This window comes from Oryza brachyantha, chromosome 3 (genome assembly GCF_000231095.2).
Source record: "Oryza brachyantha chromosome 3, ObraRS2, whole genome shotgun sequence".
Lineage (NCBI taxonomy): Eukaryota > Viridiplantae > Streptophyta > Magnoliopsida > Poales > Poaceae > Oryza > Oryza brachyantha.
Window position 1 is genome coordinate 3,155,826 of NC_023165.2, and position 27,328 is coordinate 3,183,153.

The following is a 27,328-nucleotide window of genomic DNA, read 5'->3' on the forward strand; positions in this document are numbered from 1 at the left end:
TGGTCCAGAATCTAGACAAGTTTGCATATGTCCTGTGAAGGCTTAACCAAAGCTTAATTATGTGTCAAAAACCTAACCATTTTTGCACACAAACATGAAGGTGTGATTATAGCTAGTGTACAACTCAATTGTGATTGCCAGAGAGAACTTAATGAACATTTTTCTCAAGAGAGCTAGGGACATGATCCACACAGATTAGGGGAAAAATCACCATGCACCTATACAACAACAACACTGCCTCACAAAGTTCACAAATTTATGTATGTAAAGAAAAAGGGAAGAAAAAAAAAGAAAGAACCCAATAAATACAAAATAAATAAAAATGACAGAATTATACTACTACTGATCGAACTCCAAAATCTACCTACGTACGGCTCACTCGCTTATTCATCTACAAGTTCCTTCGATTCTCCTCCTCAAACCCAAGAGAAAAATTTAATGCATTTCATCACCACCTCAATACTCGTAGCTAGCTATCACTTCCATGATCATACACAGCATTAGTTCTTCTTCTTCCTCACAAGCTTGTTCAATCTCTCCCAAGAACACGAATGGTTCGAATTTTTTCAAGCGTTCTTGGCCGCATTGGTGATCGTCATTCAACTCCTCAACCGTAGTGTCGCTTCAGTGCAAGATATGTTTGTGCCTACCGATCGATGGGTCGTCGTCGGTTGGATCCATGGATCGGTCAGTGGAAGTGCTGGTGATCGGGCCACGGCCAGAACGGCGGCGGCTCGTCGACGCCGCAGAGGAGGTTGCCGAAGCTGGCCGTGTCGACGGAGGCCTGCACATTGCCGCCGCCGCCGTGGTGCTCCATCTTGGAGCCGGCGGCGCCCGACGAGCTGTGGAGGAGCTGGTCGATGTCGACGCCGGCGGGGCGCGGGACGGAGGGGTAGAACGGGATCATGCCTCCCCCGCCGCCGCCGCCGCCGCCACCGTGGTGGTGCGCCGCCGTAGGGGCGCCGTCCAGCGCGCCGCCGTCGGCCGGCGGCGTGCGCGAGATGTCGAGGTTGATCTCGGAGCTGTTCTCGCTGCGGTTGCTGCACGACGCCTCCGTCTCCTTGTTCAGGTTGATCAGCTCCGACGCCGCCTCCCTCCCCTTGAGCGCCACTATCTGCGTTAATTTACAGATCACCACACCCAATTCAAGAACTCCCATCAGTATAACTAACACACACAGTAAACCTGAACTAATTACCAGCAATACACACACGAGTAGATGAGTTCTACAAACTAGTCCAAGGTATCTAGCATTCTAGTAGCCAACTAAGCTACGTTAGCAGCGATCGATAGGAGCACTAATTGTGCTTTTTTTCTCCGGTACACAGCACGCATCATTGCAAATCTGATGAGAAGAAACTGATGGAAAAGCAGCAGCACATGCAGCCCCCTGCAAGCAGCTGGTAGTACGTGCAAACAGGCAGGCCGTGATGAGGCCATTGACTCCACCACAGCACAGCCACAAGCACAGCTCGAGCTAGCCTAGCTGCTTCAGTCGATCGATCAAGTTTAGTCGATCTCAGATTGACGATGATCACGACGACGACGACGAGCTAACGCTGCATATTCTGCTGACCTTTTGGAAAGAAAGAAAGAAAAAAGGTAGAGAGTTGCAGGCAGCTGATGCTGCGACGTAAGAAGGGACGTGGTCAGGCAGGTGGTGGTGAGAAAGGCGCCGGTTCCAACAACCTTTCTGCGAACACTGAAACCCACATGGATCCGTTCCTGGCATGGCAGGCAGGCAGGCAGGCAGACATCACCAACCAATCATTGCGCCGGGAGGGGGAAAACCATGGCCTGGCCAAACACGCAATCGTCCCGACGCGCGAGGATCACGCAGATCTAGGCAGCTATCTTTGCAAGAAGCGATTGGTGTTGGAGATGGATCATGGATGAGATGTTTCAGAGCTGAATCGTGTGGGGGTGGTGGTACGTTACCTCGGCTTGGAGCTTCTTGTTGTGGGAGAGGAGGGCGTCGTTCTCGGCCCGGACGGCGTCGAGCTGGCGCTTGAGCGCGTCGTAGTCCTTCTCCAGCTGCTTCGTCTTCCACCTCGCGCGGCGGTTCTGGAACCAGATGGCCACCTGCCGCGGCTGCAGCCCCAGAGCGCGCGCCAGCTGCATCTTCCGCTCCGGCTCCAGCTTGTTCCCGAGCTCGAAGTTCTTCTCCAGCGTCCGCACCTGCTCCACGTTCAGCCGCCGCTTCTTCTCCCCGGCCTGCGACCCGTCGTCCGACAGCTCATCCTCACCGCCGCCGCCGTTCACCTCGTCGCCGCCGCCTCCTCCGTCGCCGTACATCGGCCGCTTCCCCAGCATTGGCGCCATGCCTCGGAATTCTTGGAGAGACGGGCATTGGGGAGACGGCAGGAAGGGGTTGTGAGGGTGAGGAGGCGGACCCCCAACCCCAAGGTGGTGGTGGTGTTGCTGCTGCTGCTGCTCATGGTGATGGTGGTGGTGGTGGTGGTGTTGTTGTTCTTGTGGGTCGTGAGGCGGCGGCGCAGCTTGCTGCTGCGCCATGTGGAGGAGGAAGTTTGGAGGGAAGAAGGAGGAAGGGGAGGACGCCATGCCATTGCTGGCCATTGTCCAGGCTTAGCTCATCAAGCGAGGAAGGCGACGCGCATCGAGAGTATTTGAGAGTGAGAGCCTTGTGTGTGAGATTGAAGAGGAGAAATGGAAATTTAATAACAAGATGGTGCATAGCTGTTTATTTTTTAAAAAAAACAGAGAGAGAGAAAAAAAATGAAATTTTAGTTTGCAGAAAAGTGTCTAAAATAAATTTGTTATTTGAAGAGTATCTAGAAAGAAAATGCTAGTAGCAGACAATACTGCTTAAGATACATGACATGCCAGCAAAGAGTACCACAAAGGACCATGCTTCCTAAAAGGCAACCCTCAAGATGAGTAGGATGGTAGCTTCTACTGTTCCTTTATTTTTCCTTTATGCACTAGTTAGCATATATACATTTGCTTGCTGGTACTAGTAGTACATCTTTTCTTAGCTTTCTTAGATCATACCTTTGCATTGGAAAAAAAAAAGAAAAGATGAAGATACATATAGATGAAATGAACCTAATTGTATATAAAAGAAACTAGCTTTGCATCCTTGGAGCCTCCAAATGCAGCAGCAGGATTGACATGCATGGTTCAGGGAATTGACAAAGAAACTGAAAGCTACACTGATGATCATGATGATGACTGCCATGATAATTTACAAATCATTCCCCCAACCTGATGATCAAATGAGTAGCGTATCTCACTCTTCATCATAGCTAGCCACTGCTGCCAGGTGCAATTATGGTTTACGTGCATGAAGCTGATGAGAAGAAGTTTGGAGCAGCAGCAGCAGCAGCAAGTATGTGTAATGGAAAGTCAAGTACAATATATCCCTTGGGAATTATTGACTCCAACTATTCGTGTAGTTGAAATCTTTCCCGGACACATTTATTACAGAACTGGGGGCAGCCATTCATTTACGATTTTTGGCTCGTGCTACATTGGTTCAAGCGATCAACTCTCCCATCAATTTTAGAATCTCTAGTCCAGTTTTACTCAACCAAGCTAAGAGTTGTAACCACCAAAATTTTTAGGATGGTAGTAGTCTATTTTATTAATTTAAGCCTGATTTTTTCAATAACATGCATGTGTATTGCAACGGTTTTATACCATTAGAAATAAACTACATTGCCCTTATGGTCAAGGATATGAGGGAAATTTTTTACCCATCCCATCCTTCGGTCATTTTGTTGTTGCAATTTTTGGGTCGAATGTGTGCCTTTACATCGATTTGCCCTGTTATAGGAGTGCCGGGACGACGAAAGAAGGGTTCAACTAATGATCAAATGTTTGAAATTTTTAATTCCATCAATCAACTCTGGTCATTATTATTGGATGATAATTTAAAGGCGTGCATCTAAGTAAAAAAGTCATACACACTCTCCTCCTGCATTGCGCACGTGTTTGACAGAAAAACAAAAAATCCAACGATTGATCAACAACAAAAGTGACGAATGAAGTATGACTTTGCATTTACATATTTCCTTAAAATAATTGTTTTAATTGACCATGCATTTTTCAAACTCAAAAGGTAGTTGTGCAAGGTTGAAAAATGAACTAACAACATACCAGACACACAAGGAGATTGGAGGAGCAGACGATGATTATGAATTAACTTTACGGTTCCTGAGCGATGCCAAAAGACACCAATTTTTTACTTGAAAATATCGATACATTTCGATACCCCTTAAGTATCATTAATTTTTTCTTCGTGAGACACCCCAACAAAAATTTCCACCCGTCACCTATAGATGCATAGTCATAGGCTGCACCCTCACGAACACCTCATTCGCAAAAATGCAGATCGATCAGCCCATGATGCCAATCTGGAGGCGCATATGGATGATGCTGGCCAGATTGTGGACTGCGTTAGCCATTTTCTCACAAATTAAAAAAACGGAGAAGAAAAAAAGGACACGGAGAAATGGATGCCAGAGAGACAGAGAGAGAGAGAGAGATGCGTGCAGTACGAGCCCTGCACCGCGTGTTGCATGTGGCTGGAAACCCGCCCGTGTTAACGTCGCGCGTACGTGGCCCCCCTCCCGACCGTTCGATCGCCTTCATCTTCTCCATGTCGCGCGTACGTGGCCCCCTCCCGACCGTTCGATCGCCTTCATCTTCTCCCGTGCACCACGCTAATTTGTGCACAAGAGAGTGGTTAAATCAACAAGAAATTTGCTATGGCGATACATATATGTGTGTGTATATATATCCACACATGTGGAATGCAATGCAACGCAACGCAACGCAACGCAACGCGATGCACTGGAGGTGGGGCCAGCAGCAACAGCGGGGCCCCACGCACAGCGAGACGTGCAATGTACGTGGCTGGGGGGCGCGTGGGCCCCACCATTTCCCCTGCTCCCTGGTAGTGCTAACCTGGTGGCCCTGGGGACTGGTTGGCCTTTGTGTGGGAGGCCAGGCCTGCACATGGCCTTGTTAGTTAGAGTCATGAGAGATCCCATTGCCAATGCCAATGCCCCCATCCATCCATCCATCTGCTTCCCCTTGGACCCTTCCCTCTCGTTGCCATGCTCAAATGCCTCCTCCATTTCCACCACCAAATATCTCCCCAAACTGGCCTTGCGAGAATCTTTTCAGTTCCATCTCCGCGTCACGGCGTAATATCGATAGGATTAACCCTAGGATGGTAATGATTTGTCTTTTTTATAGAAAAAATTTAACATATTTTTAGAAAAAAATAATTTATGAATAGAATTTTTTTACATATGTATCTTGGTGACCTAAAAGTCCAGGCTAAAAAATAAATTTAGTAAAAAATATCAAAATCAACTATATATTTAAAATTAAAAATTAAGCATTTGGCTTATAAGTATAAGCAAAAGTAAAAAAAAAGATAAGTGTGTTATAGTCGCCTTAGAAATATTTTGATCGGTATCGAGATATAAAAACATATTGTGATATTATATCGAGAGGGATGTTTTATGCGAGATGTGCGCGTGTAGCCAAGTGTGGTTACTCCACATTTTTTTGAGGCCTTTCTTTTTTTTTTCTTTTTTCTTTTTGCATGGTAGTGGGTGTGTACACCAAGCCGTTTGGAACCTTCCCATCCTCCCAACTCTCACGTGCCAACCACACATCTTCCATTGCATCCATGTTCGCCTCCTCTCCAGGCCCAATTTTTCTATGCGATCCACTTGGATCCATCCATGATCCCCAGCTCCTTTTCCTTCTCCTTTTTCCCATGATAGCCGGCGCGGTTGTTAGCTGTGTGTGTGATGCGAAGAACATTGTTGCTGCTGCTGCTATACATGTGTTGTGTAGTTGCTAGATGGTGGAATGTTTCTGCAGGTGGTAAGTAAACAAATAAACAAAAGTCTCTATGTCCACAATGTACTATTGATCTTTCGTTGTTACGTCACTCCGGATGGTTGTCAACGTAACAAAAACAATTGGAGTATTGGACCCGTGCCAAGTGCCAACACCCCCCAGTATTTTACCTTCAACTCCTTTTGTGAATTGTAACGAGAGCATTTTTTCTCTCCCCCCGATTCCTATGAAAACTCTCGTCCTGTCGTAGAACCAACTCTAAAATTATCGATGGAAATTGAACACGGAAGCATATAATATAAGATCTAAACTTATGATAGCACCGAGGCACGGTATTGTTAACGAGGTTCAGCCATGGCATAATCTTCTATATTCAAAGTTTATCGGGGTATCGACAACCATCAGTCGACAATATTGTTGGTCATTCATACCCTCTCCTATGCTAAAGTTTCAGTTGTCATGTGTTATAATAGGTCCGTACCTCTATCTATAAGAGTCTAGGATAGAGTTCGACAATACTAATATTCTAACATCGAGTAAAATCGGTCAGATTAACCCCAAGGTGATTGTTAGGCTTTTTCAAACGGCATAATTTCAAACGAAAAATAATTTATGATAAAAAATTTTATATATGTATTCTTAGTAACCTAAAAACCAAGTCTAAAAAATAAACTTCGGTGAAAAAAACTCAAAATATGCACATGTCCAACACAAACTCTAACCGTTACTATAGAAATCAATAATTATGTTTTCATGGAGTCATGCAGGATTAAGACCATGTTTAGGGGGGTGAATATTCTAAGCAGTCTGTTATGATATAGAGTTTCACAACTTCTAGCTATTTGTTTATTTTTTAGATTTATAGCCATTGAATCTTAAAATTAAAGCAAGAATATAGATGGTTTGATAGAGCTAGAGAACCTGACAGTGGCTACAGCTATCACAAGGTTTTCCAAACAAGACATAAGTAACAGTAACTTTTATTTCCCCTGAACATATGAACACCACTATCCTGACCTATTGTAGAGTTGATAGAAGTTGGCTCTGGGTCAAATGTGATCTTGTATAGCCTGAAAGGCTGACAATATTTTTGCTGGGCTGATCCTAGAAATGAATAACATGCTATCATAAACAGCATAGCAGCTTGACAAATAATGGAGTATATGGCCCAACTGAAAGTTTCCCCTTGTTGGGCCTGGTCTAAACTAAAATTGTTTCTCTGTTACTTCTGGGATTATTTCCTGAGGTTTCCAATTGGGCATCTCTTTAAATCAAATGTTTTCTGTATTTTTTTTAGAATTCAAATCATAAGAATTTTCCCATATAGCCCTTTGAAAAAAATGATTGAAGTTCCCCATATCCTAAGAAAGTTTTAAGGAATGACACTATGCACATAGATTTTGAAGAAAAATTTAGTACGAGCTTCAAACTCTTGATTTTTTTTTCAAGTTCATCTTTCATCCAATTCTACTTTTTTTTTAAAAAACAATCATCCCTATATACTTTACAATTCTCTGTTTTATATTTAGATTCGTATCACTGTGTTTCTCCTAACCTTTTGTTTTTTTCAATCATGCATTTGGAAGGAGCCCTAGCTCTTCAGGGTTCGAACAGAATGTGCAGTATCCAGAGTCTACATGTCTGTCTGACAATGGATGAAATTATCTCTCTCTTTTTTTTTGACATCACTTACCAACTCCCATAACTCAAATTACTACTTATTTACACTTTACAGTCTGTATTATACAGATCTTGGACTACTTGTGCCTAAAGTTGCATGCGTATATCTATCCGTGTGCAAGTGCAACAAAAAGGAAGCTCCAAAGCCAGTGCCCTGCGAACAGGGTCCTAGAATCATGGGAGACAGGTGAAGCAAACGAAGAAAAGAAGCAACAAAAAGGGAGGTGTAATATTTGACTAAGAAAACCACAACCAATGCTGAAAAGGAGTTACATTCAACCACAGTAATTTTCAGTAGGTTCCTGAGCATTAGCAACCAAAGCTAAACTACTTTGCATGATCTGTAACAAATGAAGGCTACTATTACAGCATTTGAACTTCCCTCCAAAACACAGGCTCCCAAGTGAACCTGAATGTTCCAAAACCATTCATTTCAGAACAAGAATGTTCCAAAACTATTTATTTGCTATTCTTTTTAGGTGAAGTGATGGACAAATTCAATCATACCATCCTTATCACCTACTAGTTTTATCTCCCCAAAGATACTAAGCCCCATAAACCCCAATCCCCATAGATTAGTATCCAGCTCATCCACCCCACTACTTAATTAGGACTAGTTCATCAGAATGTTTCTTGCCTAATTAACCACACTCCCATTGCCAGTCTAGAGCTGAGCTCCCTTCACATTGTCATTGCCATTGCCATTGCCATGGGGTGCACCACCTCCAGGCAAGCCCGGCACGACCTCCTCCATTGCCCGTCGCCGCTCGCGCTGCCGCGCTGCCGGTCGTTCCCCACCCGGTGCGCCGCCGGCGACGCAGCCGACGCCGGCGCCGGCGGCCATGTCGTGCGGCTCACGTCGTCGACGCTCGGCTCCCTCGAGGTCGACAAGCCCGGCCCGCGGGCGCCGGAGGCCGCGGCGCCCCGCGCGCGCGCGACGAGGATGGTGCCGCGCACGCCGACCATGACGCCGCCCAACGAGCCCGAGGCCATCGACGCGTGGGCGCTCATGGCCGGCCTCGAGGAGCACTCGCCGCTCCTGGTCCCGTCGTTCGCGCGACACTCCTTCTCGTTCCCGATCACGGCGGTGCCGCAGGAGCTCGCCGCCGCGTCGTGCAAGGTGACGCCGCTGCCGCTGGCGATGCCGCACCGCGCCGCGGCTTCGAAAGGCGGCGAGGAGAAGAAGGCGCCGCCGCCGCCGCCGCGCAAGGCCGTGCTCTACTTCACGTCGCTGCGCGGCGTGCGCGCGACGCACGAGGACTGCTGCCTCGCGCGCGCCATCCTCAGGGGCTACGGCGTGCGCGTCGACGAGCGCGACGTGTCCATGCACCGCGGCTTCCGCGACGAGCTCCACGGCCTGCTCGACCTCGGCCGGGGCGCCCTCGCCAAGTGCTGGGCGCCGGCGGCCCCCATCCTGCCGAGCCTGTTCGTGGACGGCCAGCTCGTGGGCAACGCCGACGAGCTGAAGCGGCTGCACGAGGCCGGGGAGCTCGCCGCGAGGCTCTCCGGGTGCGAGAGCGCGGCGCCCGGCGAGGCCGGCGCGTGCGAGGCATGCGCCGACGTGCGGTTCGTGCTCTGCGAGGTGTGCTCCGGCAGCTGCAAGGTGTACGTAGACGACGACGTCGACGAGGATGATCGGCAGGAGGACGAAGAGAGCCCATTGGACGGCGGCGGCGGGTTCCGGCGATGCACGGAGTGCAACGAGAACGGCATCGTGAGGTGTCCCGTCTGCTGCTGCTGCTGCTGAGACGTGCACGCTCTCTCAGATTTGGAGACGTGACAGTACGTGCATGATTTTTTTTTTGTGCGTGCGCCACTTGGATGTGGTGCACCGGTGCTCTTCTCCCACTTGTGAATGGTGTGCCGTGTGTGTGATCGAAATTCTGTGTGTAACCAACGGTTGTGATGCAATGAGATGCCGACGTTTCGTGCATCCATGTGTAGTTTCTGAGCATAAGAAGCTTCTCCATGGGATGATTTTTGACCGAAATTCAGACGAGTTGCCTCGAAAAGGACCAAAATTCGGATGCTTTTTGACCTTTTCAGGAGCTAGAGATCTTGCCGGCGGTGGACTGCATCATTTTACGCGTTGGTGTGGCAGTTTTGTTTTCGTCGGCGACATGAACCGGTTGCCTTGCCGGCGTAGCGGGTTGGAGTTGTTGGCAATCATGCAGTAGAGATAGCATAGTAGCCTCCCCGTTCAAAGCCGGCGCCGTCAACGACCGGCGTTTTTAATGGCAAAGCGAGCCACAAGAACAGGACAGTTGGAGCAAAACAAGGCGCTCCAATCGAAATCTCTAGACCAATCATCATCCTCTACCCATCTACTAGTGCCTACCACATCATTCTTCTTCTTCTTCTTCTTCTTCTTCTTCTTCTTCTTCTTCTTCTTCTTCTTCTTCTTCTTCTTCTTCTTCTTCTTCTTCTTCTTCTTCTTCTTCTTCTTCTTTTTTGAAATTGAGTACTCCTACAACTTCTTTCTCGATCTCAGTATAGTCATTCTGTTCCAAAATACTATAAGTATTTATATGATTTAAATTTTATATCACAATATAAATATTTCTGCATTGATTCTTACAATTTCAATCATTCTAATGTAACCAGAGCCAATCAAATGCTTAAAGAAATAATTCAACCAATTCAAAATTCAAAAATTAACAAATGAAGTGACAAAAAGGAATAGTTTAATATCTCCTTATTCTATGCAATGGGGGTCAGACATACCGATCTTCCGAATGAAACACTCTATCGAGGACACCCGAGAGTAGTGGCGTATCCATAGATGGTCCCAGTAGGCCCTATACCACCAAAAATGTCATAATATAAGGCACCTATGTATATACAAAAATAACTCCTATGAAGAGAGAAAAAAAGGAGGAAACTCCCTTAATAATATGTTATGTTGATTTTTTTTATTAATTTTAAACTTATACATATATTTGGTATGATATATTTGTGATATTTAAACAAATTTAGTTGGACTATCGACAAATCCTAGATACGTCACTGCTCAAGAGTAGGGGCATCCCACCCATTTGACCACATGAACGTCGGCCATTGAGGTTTACTACCCCGTCCCAACCCAAAATAAACGAATTTTTAAGTTTCCAGTGTCGAGCTTTTGATCATCCGTCTTATTTAAAAAATTTATTAAAAATTAAAAAAATTAGTCACACGTAAAGTACTATTCATGTTTTATCATGTAATAATAGTAAAAAATATTAATCATTAAAAATTTCAAATAAGACGAAGAGTCAAAAATTCTATAAAAAACTTAGAAATTCGTTTATTTTGGGATGGAGGTGGTACTTCTGGGGGCTCCAAGTTTTGTTTAAAAAAAGCATGAGTATCTTTGAGAGATGATGATGCACATAATGCAGAGTTGAGCAGCACATCTCCATGCATTCATCTTCAGCTCTCTACATACCTTGTGTTTGCTAGAGCACACGAGTTATACACCACAAAGATGATGCTGGAAGCTCACTTCACTAGTTCACTGCACTTCTGCTCATTACACACACTAATTACCATGCACACATACAAACACCCAAAACAGTCATACAGTTCCAATCCTTTCTTTTTTTCTGCGTCTGCTTATTCCTTTTTTTCTGCTGAGGTGGCAAAGCGAGGGCCCCAGCTGCAGGGCCACCTCACCCTTCCTAATTAACAACCTTAAACCCTATGTAAAAAAGGGACCTTTGATCATCCAGTGCAACGAGAACTACGAGGCCCAGCGCCAGTCCGGCCGGTCGCCGGCGACGGCGACGGCGACGGCGACGGCGACGGCGAGAGCGGTCAGTGGCCGCCGCCCATGCTGACGGACCGGAACTGGCGCTTGGAGATCTTGGGCAGCAGGAAGAGGCCGGCGATGCCGCCGATGAGCGCGAAGCCGGAGGCGAGGCCGAACGCCGGGATGTTGCCCTTCCCGAACAGCTCGTCCCACGGCCCAGCTCCCAGCGCGATGACCACCTGAGCATGAACACCACGCAGCCGTTAGGTTAGCGTGCACTCGAAATGATCGTGTCTTTCTTAGCAATCTGATTCTGTTTCGAGGGAAATGGATTAGCTAACCTGAGGGATCACGATGGAGATGTTGAGGACGCCGGTGCAGAGCCCTGCAAATCGCCATGGATTAAACCAGCACCCAAACACTCTGAATTCGTGAACAAAACTGCAACTATGTTTGGATTCATATGATACCTTGGCCGCCCCCTCTAGTAGCTGCTAACTGCGCCGTCACTGCGAACGGAACACTGTACAGAATCTGCAGCGTGCGATTTTGAGACAGTCGTCAGGACAAGCGATTCGTCAGAGAAAAACAAAAAAAACAGCAACGTAGAGTAGAGGTGAAGTGTCAGTGATGCTTACGGCGAGAGGAATTCCAAGAAACGCGAAGAGGACGAGGCAGACAGCCTTGATGCTCTTGTCTGCAGTGATGGCTCGCTGGACAGATCCATGGAAGTCCCTGAGTGACCAGAAGCTGATCAGGGCAGTCGCAGCCATGGAGATGCAGACGAGGAAATTGCTCGTCACCCAGACGAGCCTCGGGCCGACTTTCCGGCACATCGGTTCGATCAAGAATGAGCTGAATCCTAGAACAATCTGCACAATCAAAAAGCCCCATGATCAGCTGCTGTGCTGAATACAGATTTGGCAGAAGTTGTAGCAATCAGAAACCAGATTATACCGAATTCAGTAGCAGGCCGAATGCACCTGCTCGGACTCCCTGGTTAAAAGCCTCGATCTGAGCATCAGTTCCCTTTGGGTCACCGTGGTAGATCTCACGGCCCATCCAGTCTGTGTCGTACAGGATAAATGGGAACCAAGATAGCTACATGAACAACAGTAGGGTTAAATGACAGACTAAATACTACTACTACTACTACCTTGAAGTGAAGTAGAAAAGGTAAGTAGCATTTTTTTTCAGTAATCTGAAGAAGTTTTTTTTTTTGGCTGGTAATAGAAGTAGATTGTATGTTGCATACCCAGGTCAAGCCAGTTACAATAAGCACAGAAGGCATCCCAGTAGGTAAGTTCTTGAAGCCTTTCAGTATTGCTAGTGGTCCGGTGGGTTCAGCCTCAGCTGGCTCATTCGATTTTGTTGGGAGGGCAGCATTTCCTTTGAATGGAACCTCCCTGGCAAATACCAGAGTTACAACCAAGCACAGGGACAGGAAAACCTGAAAAAACACAAGGAAACACGTTTTAGCACCTTGGCCTATAAACTATGCAATGGATATGACAGGATTGAAAGCCAGGAACAGTATGGAAGTCAGTAATCTATTGTAATATTTTCAGTGGTGGTTGCTTATTACAAATTTTGGAACCAGCACATTCTGAAAGTACACCAACAGGTAGTTAAAGAGGTAATAACAAAACTTACCACAGCCACCAGAAATGCACCTTTCAGATTTGCACAAGCTTCACAACAAGCTCTTGTTTTAAGGAATGGAAACCACCTGCGCAATTAATTAGGCAGAATGCAACTCAATACTTGTAGACACATTTTCATCTTCTCTATAGACATACTAGGAAATTCACTTTACTTCTTCCAAAAATGGAATGCGACTGAATAGACTATTTTTGAAACCTCTGAATAGACTTGTGTGTGAAAGCAAATCTGTTTGAAACTATATATAACGAGTGGACTTACTTGTGCCAATTGTTTGTGGAACCAGAGGAGTATCCTAGGATGTTTCCTAAAGCCATCCAAGAACAGAAGATGGAGTTGGCTGTACCGGGCCCATGCCGTCCTACAGAATGAAAATTAGGAGATCAGATCCCAAATTCGGTTGATGTCAGAACACAATTGCAACATTTTGTTCATGGAATCGATCAGTTTTATGAAATCTGAAACTACCAGAGCCATAAAAACCGTTAGTAAATTCTGAAATATACAAGACTATGAAAACTCGCCTGATAAATCAGCCATTAGCGCACGTGCTGGACCCTAGAATTCGCATAGAAAAAAAAAGACTTTTGTTATGATCCTTTGTACAAATTTCTTTACCGTGATTATTATATAAAAGCAATTTTACAGTCCTTGAGTAGGTACGGAGAGGTACCAAAATTTTAATGTAAAATTTAGTACTCCTAGCACCTAGGTAACAAGAGGTACCAAAATTTTACACTGAAATTTTGGTACTTCTTGGTACCTTGTTAAGAACTGTAAAATTGTTAAATTATTCATCATATAAAGATACTCACTTGAACAGTATTGTTGGAAAAATCAAGAAGCCAGAATCCCAGGACATATACAATTGCTGCATGCCACCGAGATCCATGGTAGACACTGCATTACATTTTTTACATTCTGTATCAGATAACTGTTATCTGCTAGTTATGCTATGCAAAATGTTCAGGTTACCTGCAGTCTTCCTTTGTATCACCCATGGCATATCCAATGTCAGCTGAAAACCCAATAACTATGACCTACACACACAAGTTCAACGTCAACATGGGAGAAAATATGGGAAATTCAACTAAGGATTAAGGAATGAAATTGCAAGGTACAGTGGTTCTTACAGCGAAGCATATCAGCACACATCCTGTAAGAATATATGGCCTCCGTCTTCCCCATTTTGAGGTGCACCTATCACTGTACAGTCCCACGCATGGTTGAACCTGCAGGGTTGGGAAAGGATAATGGATCAATGCATTAAAACTTCTTATGAATTGTACAGCAACATTTTTATGAAGGCTTATGAGTTATGAGTTACTCCGTCCATCCCTAAATGTTTGACGCCGTTGACTTTTTTATACATGTTTGACCGTTCGTCTTATTTAAAAAATTTACTTAATTATTAATTATTTTTATATCATTTCGTGTATTGTTAAATATATTTTTATGCATATATATAGCTTTACACATTTGATATTTTTTTAATAAGACGAATAGTCAAATACGTATAAAAAAGTCAACGGCGTCAAATATTTAGGGACGGAGGTAATATTACAGTCTGATCATGCATAGCACAATCAGAAACTACAGAAAATGTAGCTTCATACTCTGGTAGATACAGGAGCTCAGGATACCCAAGTTTTTTGTAGTAGTGAAGGTTTACAGTTACTTGAGTTTACATTGCAGGAAGTACATATTCCATATCATGAATTGTTTGGTACTTTTTACTTACCACCATGCCAGCAATAGGACCACAGAGCCACATGAATGAAGTAAGAGCATGCGACAGTCCGAGTGTCTGTAAACAGCAGAGGTCAGATAAAAATCAGTGCGTCGAATAGATTAAGTTGTTTTGTCTTATGAACATCCTCACTGTGAACTACTCTGACAATATATAACCATTTTTGACTCCCTAAAAGACTATATATATGATTATGCTTGCTGAATTTGCAGTGTCAACAAGATCTGCATCACTGTGGAAGACAATCAGAAACATCAGCGCATGTATACCACACTACCACTTGATAAGAGAAAAACACATACTGATTACATTACAACACAATAAAATTCCCTGAAATTCAGAAGATGAAAATACCCCCAGCACTGTTGCTTCCAGGATGCATTTCTTTGCATGCCACAACCACAAGTTAACTATCCAATAACTTCAGATCACACTTCTCTTTCTCCCATGGCATGACTGAACATGCAAAGACTGTTCATCTTTCTATGTATGTTCAGTCGCTAAATTTTATTTCACTTGTCCCATATAAGGAGAAGAATTAAGAATCGTTAAAATGGCAATGCTTGGATGCTAACATAGCACCAACAGGCTACAGGGCCATTTTGATATGTCCTAATTTGCCTGGGCAATTGCTCTGTTGCAACCGTTCTACAGTCCACAGGACATATATATCTGGTCTAGAATTTCCTTATTTTACTTTTTCATGTGCATGGTTGAAGTGGATTGGAGTTGCCTACAGAACCAACCAGCTTTATGGCACTTGGCTCGAGAAGGCTAAGGTAAGTATAAAATTCACCAGAAATACTTCAATTGCAACAGTAGCTAGGTGCCTAGTCAGACCTGATGCATGGACCATCAGGAGTGATGAATTGCATGTATCCCAAAATATAAACGGTCTAAAGTTTTTCATAGAGATTAAGAAGATAGATAAAATTAAATACGTGATGATTATAATTGGTTGTGATGAGAAAATAGGTGATGATTATAATTGGTTAGATAAAATTTTTATATTTTAAATAAAATTTGAACTTTAGAATTTACTATATTTTAAAATAGAGGTAGTACTATTCTAGTACTGAATATTTTGGAATGATACAAAGAGGAAGCGAGAAGCTGTTTATCTCAGGCAAACGCCTAAGATATAACTGCTGAAAAGATCGTGTCTTTGTTTTAGAATATTTTACAAGTGCTTACTTATCTATCAGTAGTAATATCTGGTCCCATCTTTTTATTTATATTTACGCTTATAAGTAAATTTTTAATTTAAAAATTAACTTTAGAGTTAATTTTTAATCGTAGTTTATTTTTTTAGTTTTTGTTTTTAATCACTAAGATACGTATATAAGAACTATACTTAAGAATTATTTTAATCGTTAATAAGTAGTTTCGCTTAAGCTTATAAAACCGTCAGTTTCTACTGGCGTGCGGTTGATATAGAATAGAGTGGAGGAACCCATCGTCTGCCTACTTTTCGGAGGAACAGCAGATTACTTCTCCACTGTTACTCTTCACCACTCAATTTTCCCTTGGCAACTTATGTTATTTAACAGCTCTAACTATAAGCCTATAACGACCTAATATACGTAGTTACTATTTAGTACGTGAAGGTTAAGGTGAGTTGGTGATGTATTTTGGGATAATTGTATGATCTTAAGAAGATATATATAGATATAGATGTACTGTATTTTCTATCGTAAAACTGGTAAAACTTTTAAGTAAAATTTCTATTTTTTAATGGCATGTGCCATATCTCAGGTGAAATGGAATAAAATAAAGAGCGCAATATCTGAGGGAAAATAGAATCGAACAAGAAGTTCGATCAGATAATACGTGTCAAGCGTAGAGTGAATCTCAGTACAGTAGAAAAGACCGGTACAGATGCTATGTGTCATGCTGGCTAGCCTGATTGTACCAAAGTGCACAAAAAGAATTTACAAAAGGTATTTTTGATTCTTTGGGTATACGGATTCTTGAGAAAAGAGGCAGAAAACGGCGACCTTTCATAGAAGATGCGAGAGGATGAATCCTCTACTGGCAACAAAAACAAAAAGAAAAAGAAACGGAATAACTACGAAATGACAAAAATAAGGGCTAAGCATATTTGTCCACATGCACATATACAACCGAGATAAAATGACGAAGGCATGTAAGCTAATTATTGCTGCATTAATTTACCGTTCCAAAACAGCAGTCAGATCTACCGTCCCAAAAAAGATAAGAGAAATTCAAGAAAGGAATTTCTCCCTAAACAAACAGAAAAAATTCCCCAAAGTTTCAGGACTAATTAAATAAATTGAGAAAATTTTACCGTCTTAAAAAAACACCTCTAAATATATACCTTCTCAACTATCATAAAAAAGCCTCGATTAAATTACCTGCAGATTAGAGCAGTAACAGCAAAAGAGTCGCCGTATGTACATGTGCACGGAGGCGTACGTGTACCAATTTCTTTTTTTTGCAGAGTATTCAGAGTGAGTTGTTTGAGACGCATGCATGACGATCGACGAGGAAAGCTACACATATCATGCACGTGTGCATACGTACAAACATATATGCATACCTGGACGTAGGGGGTGAGGAGGGAGAGCTGCAGCGCCCACCCGTACTGCACGCCGCCGGCGACCATCCCGGCGAGGATGAGCCTCCCGAGGCTGATCGACGCCGCCGCCTCCTCCGCCGTGGCGGCGCCGGCGTCGCCGTGGCGGCCACGCGCAGCACCACCACGACCACCGCTACTGCCGCCGCCGGCGGCGCCGACCGAGAGCTCCAGCCCACCGGCGCCGCCGCCGGCGCCGCTGCCGCGAGCCATGGGGGAGATCGAGCACGTACGTGCTCAGCCTCCGTCCGACCGACCCAGGAACACGTAAGGAGGAGGAGGAGGAGGGAGAGCTACCGCCGGAGACGGAGAAGGAGGAGGAAATGGAGAGCTGCGCGAGAGAGGAGGCGCGTGCTGGATGGAGCGCTGCGCTCCTCCGGAGAGCGAGGCATTTAAAGAGGCGAGGCGAGACGCGACGCGACGCGGACCGGGCTAGCTAGCGGCGTACTCCTAGCCAGGATGCGGCCGCACGTCCGCTCGAGCTAACAATCATAGAGAGAGGAACAAAATTATATTGTTATTATAATATTGTAGTAATAGTATAATAAAGAGGGGTGCCAACTGCTATGCGCACCAACACCTGTACACCACCGAGTGTCGGGGAGCCCGAAGATAGTAATTTTGCTAGTAGAGTGACCGGATGGCCTAGTGGCGGTAAATAGGAATTTTGCTATATATAGGTGTGTGTTCATCCTTAATAAGATAGTGGCATGGAGCTTTTATTACTTTTCGTGGAGTGAATAATTTTCATCAATTTAATTAATGGAATGCGTTTGAGACCATATATTTTTAACACTTGTATCTCTACCATGTACTCTTTCTGTTTAAAATATAGCGTGTAATTTTTTCTTTGTTCCATGATATAAGACGTGCATATTAATATACATTAACTAGACTCTCTCCTCTAAATTTGATTTATTTAAATTCTTCATCATCAAAACACTCAATCATATTAAATGTATATATACATGCATCAAGAAAATCTAAACATGAATGTGGTTATAGCTTCTTTTTTTTTTGTCTTTGTATCAATGGCAGTTGCATATTATATTTTGGAATAGATGGAGTAAGTTTGTTTGCATTGGTAACCCATAGTTTTGTATAGGCAGTGTTTGGAGGAGAAATTTGGACTTTGGAGTGGGCTAATCCCTTGTTTAGTGTGAGCATGATTTTCTGAAATGTTAAACGACACGTTTCATGCGGAAAATTTTATATAGAAGTTTCCTAGCAAATAAAATAAATTCATTTTAAGTTTCTAACTGTTAATACTTGTTTAATCATGTATTAATATTCATTTTGCTCCATATGCTAGGGATAAGCTTTAATTCTATCGATCATTTGTACTAGTGTATGCAGATTGTCTATATTTTTTCCCCTGTTTGTGGGGTTTGGCACATATATTCGTCCATTATGATTATATTCTAACACATCTAGATAAGTACTCAGTAATACTATAGAATAATTAATCCTGTAATATGATCTTTTGGAATCAAAAAAAGGCCTGACAATAACCCTTCAAAGAAGGAATCCTCCCTGTGTACCCATATAAAACTCAACAACGCATCAGCCACGGGTACGCCTAGCGAGTTCGGTGAGGAGCACACTCGTGCGGCCGTGGGTTCTCTTCTCTGTATGGATTTTGGCTGTGCAACGTCGGGCCTAGCGTTTAGCGAAATCAAGCAATTAATTAACGATTAATTAATTAACTCATATTATTGTCATATTAATACGTGAGTACTCGACCTCGGCATCTTGTGCAAAGTCCACTACAGTTCTCTCCCTTTTCTGAAATGCTGATGTGTTGGAGATAGTGTGACGTGCACAACCAGCCGCCACGTGGATGGTTGCTTGGCTAGCTAGCCAACGTGGATATATGTACCCAACCCATCTTAAATAAAAAGACATCAATATATGTGAAAATTTCAGTGTTTGCCATTGACCGGTAACATACATGTCGGCCTATATTTATCCTAAAAAATTTACGATGATGAAAACTTGAATGTATCAAAAATTTACAATATATATATATATATATATATATAATTTCTGTTATGAATTTTACTCTAAAAAATGAGGTATCTTCTGGTGTCTTCTGAAACCTAAGTAATACTCACTTTGTTTTATAACATAAGCCATTCTAATTATACTTAGATTCATCGCTCAATATATATTACTTGTATGTTTAGATTTGTGGACGTCTATATTAATCTAGATAATGATATAAAGTCTCATAATATGAATATTTCAAAGTTTACCCTGGTTTTACCAGCAGTGGTCAGTCGTCATGGGTGATTAAAAAGTTGAGAAAGTTATAGTCAAACAGAAACGAACATATAATAATCTTTCCTATATTTGTGATTAATGCAACAGATATGGGATATAAGATATAGATAAAGATGAGATAATGGACGGATATATGTGGAATATGTGCTTTAATTAATTAATTCCCACGGCTGAACTAAATGCACACCATTTATGTTAGTAGTTGGTATGAAAGGATACAATACAGTACAGAGGCATGCAGTGGTGATGTGATGAGTGACATGTATCTCTCGCATGCTCCCATGTTGGAGTCAAATCGCTGTGCTAGAATCCAATTCCAAGCAGTCCCTGCCCAAGAGCAAAACAAATTTCAGTGAGCTCACTTCTGCTAGCTGCACCATGGACACTGCATGCAGGAGCAGAAGAACATTTCTCTTTCTCTTTATTTGGAGACCCGATTCAATTCGGTTGGTCGGTTTGCAAAGGTCAGCTTAATTAAAGGCAGGCTGGCTATCACTGGTTTCCATGATTGCATCCTGGCTAATTTGATGGCTTGACGGTGCAGCAGTGTTCATTCATTTCATCATTGTGTTAATTTGTCGCTTGTATTAATCTACTGTTGAGCTTATATTTCTTGGCATTTGCTGAAAGTCTGAAACCATGTTTTCTTCTGAAAAAAAAAGGGAGATATGATGCCGCGGTTTTGGCATTGAAGATAACAGTATTGGCAGGTTTTCAGAAAGGCGTGACATGATCTTGTTCTTGTTGCACACACCTCCTACATGTCCATAACTCTACATACCTTTGGTGTGGATCATATATTCATATCTGACATATGGAGTTTGTAGCTAGATGCAGTGGTAAAGTGAACATTGTGCATGCATGGGAGTTAAAAAGGCCTAGCTAGCTATCAGATAAGCGAGAAAAATATCCAGTCCATATTGCAGATATAAGGCTACACTTCTCGATATCTACATCTACAATTCTGCATAACGTAAGTGGACTTTCAATTCCTGATCGAAGCATGGCAGCAGCAGGAACTCTATGTGAACCGCACATTGATTTCCTAAAGCAATATATATATATATATGCGGCTGCATGCCTGCGTGCTATCCCCTCTTGCATGCAGAGAACACAATTCAACCCATACTGGATAAAAGGAGTGGCTTAGCTTGTCTGCATTTGAACTACTGTAAAATGATCATATGAAGCCAAATTGTCTGCATAATTCAGTGCTACTATCTTTGTCCTAAAATAAATTCAGTTGTCAGTATTTTTTGCATATAATGTTTGATTTCTCGCCTTATTTGAATTTATTTATGATTAATATTTGTATTGTTATTAGATGATAAAACGTGAATAAATTTTATGTGTTACTAATTTTTTTAAGTTTTTTTTATAAAAGTTTTAAATAAGACGAATGATAAAATGTTGAAGTACTGTACTACTGCGACAGTGACTGCTTTGCTATGTGTCCGGTGCAGTGCAAGAAGGGAATGTCTCTTTGCTGCGCAAACAATTCACAGATAGCTGCAGGTAGCGATGTGATATCCAGGTCAACGGGATTGGAAGGTAAAGAAAGACGGAAAGGTAGTAGGAGTAGTAGATGCGTATGATGAATGGACAAACAACTGGGTTTGGTCAACCACATCATCCATCCATCCATCCAAAAACACACCAAGATTTGGCATCCCGAGGCTATCGTCCGGGTTTGCAATACCGAGGAGTTAAAAATTTAAACCTAATCGATGATGGCCTGCCATGCTTGCATCGCATTCGCACGGATGGATAAGGAAGAATCAGCGTGGCTAGCTAATTATGTGTCCTCGATCTCAGGGTGCTACTGCTACTGCTACTAGCGCGCGCGGCGAGCTCGCCGCGCGCCGCCACTGACTTGGCCTTGGCCAGGGACTTGGATACAGACGAATTGGGAGAGCACTTGGATCTGCATGCCGTTGTTGGGGAGGATTTCGCCATGGCCGGATCGTGCGTGCGAGCAACTAGGGGAATCGGCGCCGCCACCGATTCTGTGATCGGCACAAGCGGCGATGGCTGGTTTGAGACAATGGAGGTGGCGGTGAAGATGACAGAGGCAAGGGTAACGAGCCAACGATGATGGGCTGGGGCCATAGGCGGATCTAAGCATGGACGAAAACAGGGAAGACTAAAGAAATAAGATAATGACTTTGGATGAAATCGGTTTGAATGGTTTCCAAAGGTCCAAATGCTAATTCATAAATAAGTATGCATATTCAAATAAATGTCATTACAATTCATCTATTCATAACGGTGCCACTCAAATTTTATAAAATTATAATCATACTATCACCGTCACATTTTCCATCTTCTTCTCTATCCACACGTAGGACCCACCTGTTATATTCATCTTCTTCCTCTAAACTTCACTTTCTCCACCTCTCTCTCGTCCGGCGCCGCAGCGTCGTCGCCGTCTGTGTGTGCTTCTCGCTCTCCAACATGATGCGCACATCGCCGGTGGAGCCGAGGTCGCGGAGCAGCGTGCGCCGAGAGCATCCTGATTTTGATGCATGCATGCACGCTGGCAAACATCACCACACTGAATCCTTGATTTTGATGCATGCATGCAGACAAACATCAACACACCAAATATCTTAATACTAGTAAAAACACGAGATAATGTATCATCGCTGCGGCGAGGGTGGTGGCGGTGGAGAGGGCGAGGACGGGAGCTCTTGGAAGTGGCTATGGGCGCTGTTATGGTTGAACCAGTGGTCCATTCCCGGGAGGGAGAGGATGAGCGAGGTGAGAGGTCCTCCTCGTGCCGCCGGCTGCTGGCACAGTTGACCGGCTCGATCGTGCTGGACAGCGAGAAGCACACAACGAATGGCGACAGCTAGGTGGAGGGGACGGGGATGCGACGCCGGTGGAGAGAGAGGCGGAGAAAGTGAAGTTCAGACGAAGAAGATGAATCTGACAGGTGGGTCCCACGTGTGGATGGAGAAGAAGATGGAAAATGTAACGGTAATGGTATGATTTTAATTTTGCAAAGTTTGGGTGGCACCGTTACGGATAGACGAATTGTAATGGTATTTATTTGAATATGCATAATTTCAATGGCACGGATCAAATTAACCCATATTTTTTTGATAGTTTCGAGAACAGAAAGAAATTGTTTTTTACTCAAAAACAACAACAAATACGATAAAGCTACTATCTTGTTCCACTAGATTTGATTGAAAACTATCCTGATATTTGCCCAGATAGTTTCTAAAAAGGCTCATCTATACCAACTCTAGCCTAATTCATCTGTTATTTCTTATTTTATTTAAGAATTAAATTATGTAACACTTATTTCTGATTGTAAGAAATAGACAATTTCGTATTTGTTTATTCTAAACTTAAAATTGTTCATTTTTTGAAAATAAATCAAACTAAAATACATGGCGGTAAAAACTAGAGTCATAATTTTGATGATCACCGATTTTCTTTCATATAAATTCTACAGTATGATCTTCTATGACAGTAATATAATAATAGAACAATTTTACAGTCTTTGAGAATGTACATGAGATACCAAATTTTTATATCAAGAGGTACCAAAATTTTACACTGAAAATTTGGTACTTCTCAATATCTACTTAGGGACTATAAAATTGTTCAATATAATATATTACTTAAAAATATAGTAATTATATATTTTTTAGGAAAGCACGTAATATTATTAGATAATACTTGTCTAAATGATCACCTATACGTACCCACAATCCTCGATACACCATTGGTTAAGGTAGTAGTTAGTGACGACGGGGCAAGGGGCTAGTAGAGATGGGATTGGGACATTAGGCAACGGCGGGATAGGACGGACCGGCGGAATCAGGGTTAGGATGGCACCATTGTGATGTGACCGGGGAGAGATGGAAAAATGGAGAAATGAGGAGGGGAATTTGCTTTGTTGCATAACTTTAGGCAAAAGCGTAAATAAAACCATGTCAAGGGTAAGAAGCACAAATAAGCACAGGCTGAAACAAGAAGAGGTTACGGTGCGCCTACCCAGGCTACACCTGCACTGCATTACGAACAACCAAAAATACACAGTAGCTACGATGGTGGCCTCTTCCGCCGCTTTTGACTACATATGGAGGAAGGAACGAACATCGGCACTGATTGAAGCCAAAGATGCCGCTGCGAAAGCTCATGCTCGCTCCTGGGATCGGATGCTGCAATCATACATGAAGCTTTACACATATTATCACATTATGTGTCGTGTACATGTAGCTGCCAGGTCCTGGTGTTGTCACCCTCACACGCCCTGTGGCTGGCCATATCCCCCCATGTGGTGTTCGGCCCAGGCGAGCGATCGATCGAGCCTACTCCACTCTCCCCCGGTGATGAGATTCGTATTGTCGATCGACGTATCGCCGGGACGGCTTTATTCCTGCAAATCGTGATCGATCGATCGGGTCACGTCGTCCGTCGCGGCCCGGTGCATTACATATTTACATGCCTCGACCAGTCGAGCAGCAAGCGGGAGAGACAAACGCGGGGGGCGTTTCGCCGTTTCGGTGCCCACGTTGCGACGTGCGCGCTGTGCGCGTACGGGTACCCGCGACGCGCGGAGACGCGCACGGCCCTCGCTCGCTCCGCCGGCCCGTCCGTCGCGCGCGCGACACGATCGACACGGGATTTTGGGCGTGGCGAGACGCACGTACTGCAGTACGCGCGCCGCACGCAGCCGGCCGGTTTGCGGGCTGGGGGGATTTGGGGGACGCGCGCGCGGACCCGTTCTGCTGGCTGCCTCGCTCCGTCGCTCGATCGCGCGCACGCGGCGCGGGATTTGGCGTGGGCGGCCGGTGATCCCGGGCTTACCGTTCCGGCGTTTTTGGGCCGACGCGGTGGGGAGGGGAGCGTGGTCGGTGGTCTCGCCTCGCCTGCTCCTCCTCCTCGTCCGCGGCTGATGATGCTAGTGGGTAATAACTCTGCACTGCGCGTGCGTCACGCGCGCGGCCGGAGCCCAGGATCATTCTCCCGGGGCGGGCTGGATAGGCCGTCGCCTGCTCCAGATCGGACGTACGCGCGGCCCATCTTTGCACGCTCGGTGTCTAACTGCACTCTCCGGTACGTGTCACGCGGCCGGGCGGAGAAAGTCGATTATACGTCCCGTCACTATGGGCCACCAGATACAGGGGTGTTGAGTAACTTCTGCAACCAATGCAAATCGGGTTTCTGAATAGTATTCAGAGTGTTTGGCTGACATGATATGCTAGTCAGAGAAAAAAAAGCATTACGACCCATATGGACCCCACGTGTAAGTAGGGGTGGAAATGGGTCAAGGTCCGTGGGTTTTTTCACAACACTATTTAATTCTTTAAAAAAATTTAGCTTAAAACTCTATACAATTTTATTTTCAACCCGTTTTAAATCCGATCTTTAAATTTTATAGGTAAAATGGTTAGGCTCATTATCACCCCTACGCGTGTAAGTGGTCACCTCATATTTTTTTTCCGTCGTCTTCCCCCTCTTCTCTCCACCCCTACCATGCTCTCCCTCAGTCTCCACGTTCCTTCCTGCTGACTTGGCAAGGGAAAGAGGCACGATGACGACAGTGCTCCACCTCCACCGTGGCCTGGAGAGCTAGCAAGAGCGCTCGATAGCGCGAGTCCACCTCCCACATGTAACCACCTCGTCACCTGAGTGTGTGCATCTTCGCGGCTGCACAAGGCCCCCAATTTTAGGCTCCCTGCCCCTTTCCCCCCATGGGCTTGTGCATATCGGCGACCTAGGCCAAAGTGGCGAGTTGCCACGATAGGCGATGACTGATCGAACGAGTCACAAGAAGGCAACGATCGTGAGTCGGGATGAGCCAACGAGAAAAAGAGATGCCGAGGTCTCCTGGACTCCCGGTCTCCCGAAACACCACACGACCGCAGCGGCGTCGATCGGCGAGGGGTTACAAGGTGAGTGCCGGCTTAATTGGGCAGCTGGCTCACTGCCTCCCTTCTTGGCTTCTTCCCTCAAATCAATTCATCAAATCAAGCATCGGGTAATTTAAATCAAATTGGCATTTACCAATTTCAATGATTTATTGATTGTGAATTAGTAAATTACAATAGACAGATGATGATTCCCAGTAGAGCATAAGGTCAGTACTATTTCATTTATGTTTCATGTATTTTTAAACATTGTATGAAATGACATATATTAAAGTTATATGGTTTAATAAAATTGTCTCTTGCTTACAAATTTACGGGATTTTGTTTCAAGAAACAATAGACATGATGTTTTTCAGTAGAGCGTAAGGTCAATACTATCTTTACTCTTTTAGCATTTATGTTTTCATATGTTCTTAAATACTATATGAAATAACATATATTAGAGTTATATAGTTTAATAAAATTATTGTTTATATTTGACATATTAATTTTCTAAAATTTAGGACCCCGACATGCATTTTGTTTTGGGGCCTCAAATCCCCTAAGACGAACGTGATGGTTAAGGGATATAAAATGGATTAGTTCCCACATGTGAGGAGCGAAGATTACCCCGTTACGGGTCGGTGGCTCGGCGTGTTCACTCTCGTCTGGTCTCACTTAGAGCAGGTACAATAACAGACTATAAACCAGTTATAGATATATTTTAAAGAAATAATAGATGAGAGATAAGAGCAATGATCTACAGATTTGTAGCTAGCTGTAGCACGGACTCAAAGACACAATGTGTATATGACATGTGAGACAAAGTAATATATATTTTGTAGATAACTATTGTATAAATTAACTATTAGATTAACTATAGATGATCTCATATAATTGAACTTGCTCTTAGCTTGACCAGCAATGGAGCGCACCAACCACCAAGGCGCAAGCAGCTCTGCAATTTTCCACTAGCCGGAGTTGCAAAGTTTCTGAAAGCTAGCCTCCGCAGTCTGCACCAACCTGATGAAGCTAGCAAGCTAGCTGGCCAGTTTCATCCATGGATCCTTGAAGAAAACACCCTAAAAATCTTAACCAAAAAACAGCGAGACATGCACCCGTGCTGCAAGCTTTTTCTCTGATAGGATATGATTCTGGCATGCTGCAAGCTTCTGGTTCGTTGTTGTTCAGTACGTGGTGGACTAGTGGCAGCTGCACACGAGGGTTCTTGATCTTCTGTTGATAGTAGAATACTAGCTATAATTAGGAGCTAGTGCCTAGCTAAGCTACATCATTTGACTTGCAGCGATAGGGTGAGGTGCAAAGTGTAGGGTTCTTGCAAGCAAACATGCACGGAGGATAGCAGAATCTCTAGGGTTCGTTTCTAAAATGATGCTAGAGATATATCGAATCATCTCTCGGTTCTTTCTTCTCCCCACCTTGAAGCAATTGAAAAGGTTATCGGGTCTGCAGGTAATGATATCCTTTCAACGGCCAATGTAATTTTTATGTTACACGCTCCGCTAGGCTGGCACGGTTTACTGCTCCTACGTGATACTCCTTTCGTCCCCGAAATAACTTTGTTTTCTAATCATTAGAACAAGTTCAATAGTATAGCCAACTACTGGCTCCAATCCATCTATAGTCAATTCATGCAATAGTTAGCTACAAAACATCAATACATGGTCTCACATGTCATACACACTTTTTGTCTTGGAGCCCGTATGCAGCTGGCTCACACATTTCTTCTCTCTCCCCTCTTATCTCTTTAAAATATACTTATAGCTGGCTTATAGCCTGCTAGTGTACCTGCTCTCAAACACATACCAATAAAAAACTAAAAAACTAGAATATTATCCATTATATCAAATCTCAATATAATTATCTCATACTTTATACATTACTAGCATTTATTCATT

At 43.8% G+C, this 27,328-nt stretch overlaps 3 protein-coding genes across 3 annotated transcripts; 1 reads left to right on the forward strand and 2 right to left on the reverse strand.

Annotated features, from left to right (window-relative positions):
• Positions 1-55: 55 nt before the first annotated feature.
• LOC102699766 (homeobox-leucine zipper protein HOX21) lies at positions 56-2,741 on the reverse strand. Its single transcript, XM_015834294.2, has 2 exons — positions 1,939-2,741; positions 56-1,114 (listed from the first exon to the last, which is right to left on the reverse strand). The coding sequence occupies exons 1-2, from the start codon at positions 2,575-2,577 to the stop codon at positions 689-691; spliced, it is 1,065 nt and encodes a 354-aa protein (XP_015689780.2). The 5' UTR covers positions 2,578-2,741; the 3' UTR covers positions 56-688.
• A 5,489-nt stretch (positions 2,742-8,230) lies between these two features.
• LOC107303738 (uncharacterized protein At5g39865) lies at positions 8,231-9,415 on the forward strand. The gene has a single exon (XM_040521605.1). It carries the CDS (start codon positions 8,231-8,233, stop codon positions 9,266-9,268), a length of 1,038 nt encoding a protein of 345 aa, XP_040377539.1. The 3' UTR covers positions 9,269-9,415.
• A 1,576-nt stretch (positions 9,416-10,991) lies between these two features.
• On the reverse strand, positions 10,992-17,472 carry LOC102701339 (sucrose transport protein SUT1). The gene is made up of 14 exons (XM_040522008.1): positions 17,224-17,472; positions 14,655-14,720; positions 14,047-14,145; positions 13,889-13,953; positions 13,729-13,813; positions 13,438-13,471; positions 13,175-13,274; positions 12,905-12,980; positions 12,507-12,701; positions 12,209-12,352; positions 11,890-12,123; positions 11,722-11,785; positions 11,593-11,636; positions 10,992-11,490 (listed from the first exon to the last, which is right to left on the reverse strand). Exons 1-14 carry the CDS (start codon positions 17,470-17,472, stop codon positions 11,317-11,319), a joined length of 1,629 nt encoding a protein of 542 aa, XP_040377942.1. The 3' UTR covers positions 10,992-11,316.
• Between the last annotated feature and the right edge of the window lie 9,856 nt (positions 17,473-27,328).